The sequence below is a fragment of the Trypanosoma equiperdum genome (assembly GCF_001457755.1).
Source record: "Trypanosoma equiperdum strain OVI genome assembly, contig: ctg_1788, whole genome shotgun sequence".
Classification (NCBI taxonomy): Eukaryota; Euglenozoa; class Kinetoplastea; order Trypanosomatida; family Trypanosomatidae; genus Trypanosoma; species Trypanosoma equiperdum.
In genome coordinates, this window is record NW_027123824.1 from 36,663 (window position 1) to 40,144 (window position 3,482).

Sequence of the window (3,482 nt, forward strand, 5' to 3'; positions counted from 1 at the left end):
GGCGAAGAGAGGGCGCCATTTCATATCTAGGAACAAAAAGCAGCGGGAGGTTGCCTACGTGTCAACGTCTTTGCTCCACACAGAAGCTTTCCCTAACGACAGAAGTGAGAGATAAAAGAAACTGTTGCGCGCAAGCGTCACCGAAAACGTGCATATGGGGGTTGAAGTAGCAGACTGCAGTAGTGGTGCAAGTGCTCAAAATATCACGGGATCGGAAGCTATGACTGTAGGCCACGAAAAGGCAAAGGAACAGCACATGCACGTGAAGCGAGACTCGTACACAACAGCAGCTACTTTTGTTGCAGGTGGTGTGGCGGGCGCATGTAGTCGCACACTGACAGCCCCCTTGGACCGCATCAAGATTATTGTTCAGGAGGGTCATCTTGTGAGTGGCACTGGAAAAAAGTCGCTTCTTAGACCGGCACAACTAATTGACGTCTTTCACTTAATTCGGAATGATGGCGGGTGGTCCGCTTTCTGGCGCGGGAACGGGGTAAACTGCCTCAAGGCGGGTCCGGAGTTTGCCTTAGTTTTTACACTCCGTCGGTACTTCCTGTCGCTTTACGAGGACAGTTTAGATGAAGAAACGGCCCGCGTAACGGAGTGGGAGGCCGCAATGAAGGCAACGGGCTCGGAGCCTATTGCATATGATTTGTCTACGGTATCTGTGTTACCGGCCCCACTTAACCGCTGGTTTACGCTCACCAGCATTCCGCGCATACTTCTAAACTTCCTCATTGGCGCCTGGGCAGGGTTTGGTGCGCAGCTTACGCTGTATCCTCTTGAAGTAATCAAAACACGCATGGCCGTTTCGAGGAGGTCGGAGTACCCGGGCGGCATGCGGCAGGTGATATATGACACGTACAAAAATAGTGGAATTTCTGGCTTCTATCGTGGTCTCACCCCCAATATGGTGGGAATCTTCATCTACCGCGGATTAGAAGTCGGTATCTATTCTACTGCACAGCAGCAGATGATAATGTACAGGATGAATAATTACGGTATGAGCCGTCACGATTCATCTCTTTCCTCCATTGAAACGGCTGCCGTTAGTATGTTCGCCTCCATGTTTGCACAAACGGTATCATATCCACTCAACGTCGTGCGGACCCGACTGCAAACGCAGGGCACCAACGGACGTGCAGTGAAATATAAAGGCATGACTGACTGTTTCGTGAAGATGGTTAGAACGAAAGGTGTAGGATCCCTATTCTCAGGCATATCAGCGAACTATCTGAAGGCAGTGCCAGCCAGTGCTTCCATGTTTGTTGTATTCGAAAAGGTTCAGAGCATTTTGGTCGGTGATGACTAAATGGGAGAGGGAAAAGAATAAGCAGGAGGCCGGATGCAGTTGTGTGGCAGCGAGTGGTGTGCCCGTTTAATTGGGCGTCGCTTTTGAATTCGCTTGCTTGTTGGGATTGCCAAAACTACATGGAAAAAAAGAAGCTATGGAAGATGCACAGACACACACACAGACGTGCGCAGACATAAACATACGCATACACATGCATGCATGCGTAGGGGAAATGAGGAGTGCTGTGGGGAGGTTCCGCTGCTATATTTGATGCCGAATCAATGGAAGGGAATACGAGGCGCAGTAATTAAACTGCCGCCGTGGCAGGAACGGTGGAAGCCGTTGGAATAAGGAAAAGAAGGAGTGGAGATGGAACAACAAACAACAAACAGAAAGTGGGTTCGGTGCATAAATGGTAAGGGAATAAGAGGTATCATCATTTCCATGTATCGCGATGTGGTGATTCGTACGGCTTTTGTGGGGAGTAGGAGGGATGTAAATACGGGTTTTGTTTTTCATCCTTTTCTATTGTTGTTGTTGTCGCTGTTGTTCTCCTTCGGGGTGTTTTTCTCATTAAGCGTGGCATCATATCGTCGTGTGCACTTGAGCCCACTTACCTCACTTCGGGATCACTTATTGCCGTTTCGTCTTTTTTCTCTCACGCCTCACCCACTTTCTGTTTTGGTTACTGATGCCGATAGTTTGTTTGCCACATGCACACACACTTTAGATCACGTTGCTGCGCGCCGGTCGCGTTGTGTTTTCTTTTTCTTTCTTCTTTTCAGCTTTTCCCACCTTCCCTTCTACTACTTTTCGCAAGTCCTCCGCCCCCCCCCCCCAGTGGCCTAACCTGTCCTCGTTCGTTGTGTGTTGATGTTGTTTTTGTTGTTGATGTTTTTGTTTTTTGTTTTTTGTTTTTTGTTTTTTGTGTTGATGGCGGTGTTGTTGATGCTGATGAAACTTATTTTTCTCTCTTTATTAACTTGATCGGACTGACCAACAGCGTACCGTCATTTGTGTGAAAGAATAGTGAAGAGGTTGTGTTTGTTTCTGTGTATGTTTCTGTATGATAGCTGGAGATGTCTGAAGGTGAAGAAACAACAGACAAACTTAATATTATTTAAAGTGCAATCAGATAAAACGGAAAGTGGGAATGAGGAAGAAAAGAAAAAAAGGAGGGGAGCGTATGGAGACGGATAATAAAGTTTTATGACTTTTATTGTTATTATTATTATTATCCTCCTCCTCCTTGTGTCTACGGTTCCGTTTTTTTTCTTTTTTTTTTTTATGTGTGTGCATGTGTGTGTGTGCATGTGCCTTTTGTCGCACCACATGTATGCACGCAGTTCACCAAACGAAACTGTGGTCGATATTCTTTCTTTCCATTACTTCCCTTCTTTCTGTTTTCTTTTTTTCTTTTTTGTGTTTGTGTTTGTGTTTCCCACTTCTCGAGTGTATTGCACTCTTGCGATGAGACTCGTCCTCTAAACAAAGAGAAAGAGAGGGAGGAAAAAAAAAAAGGAAACATGCGGAATGGATGGATGACGGGGTGGAAGGATGCAAAAAATAAAATAAAATAAAATAATCGGAAATGTATAAATTTGTCTAGATGTTGCATGTAACTACTTCACTAATTACTCTCCTCTCCTCTTCCTTTCTCCTCTTTTTTTCTTCCTTGACAAATACTGTCATTTAGTCGTATGTAAAAGTGCTAAATTGTATTCAAAGGCAACAAAAGTAGGTGGGAGAAAAGCGCAAAAAAAAAAGAGAGAAGAAAGCTGAAATAAAAACAAACGTGACAACATCACACGTCACTTTTTTCTTTCTTTTCCTTCTTTCTTCTTAGGGCAGAGACACGTGGCCTCGTGCAACTAAACTGTGGCTGGAAGAACACGTGGCGAAGGAGAAGAGGGTAAAGGAAATATAAGTTAAAAAAAAAAAAGAGAAGTGCCAGCTGGAAGTTAAGAATTGGAAGGGGAGCAAAAAAAGAAAAAGAAAAAAAGAGAAGGAGGTTGTGTTTGACATTCAACAGCGTATATATTTATTAAAAAATATATATATATATATATATACTCACAATAACCTATTTTTTGAAGAGAGGCCACGGTGAGGTGGACTCAAGAAAACAAAAGAGCATACAAAAACAAGAAAGAAAGAAAGAACAAGGTAAAAAAGAAAAGAAAAGAAA

General features: G+C 43.9%; 1 protein-coding gene across 1 annotated transcript; it reads left to right on the forward strand.

Annotated features, from left to right (window-relative positions):
* Positions 1-154: 154 nt before the first annotated feature.
* TEOVI_000875500 (mitochondrial carrier protein, putative) lies at positions 155-1,312 on the forward strand (the record flags this gene model as incomplete). Its single annotated transcript, XM_067223204.1, has 1 exon — positions 155-1,312. One exon carries the CDS (start codon positions 155-157, stop codon positions 1,310-1,312), a length of 1,158 nt encoding a protein of 385 aa, XP_067079305.1.
* Between the last annotated feature and the right edge of the window lie 2,170 nt (positions 1,313-3,482).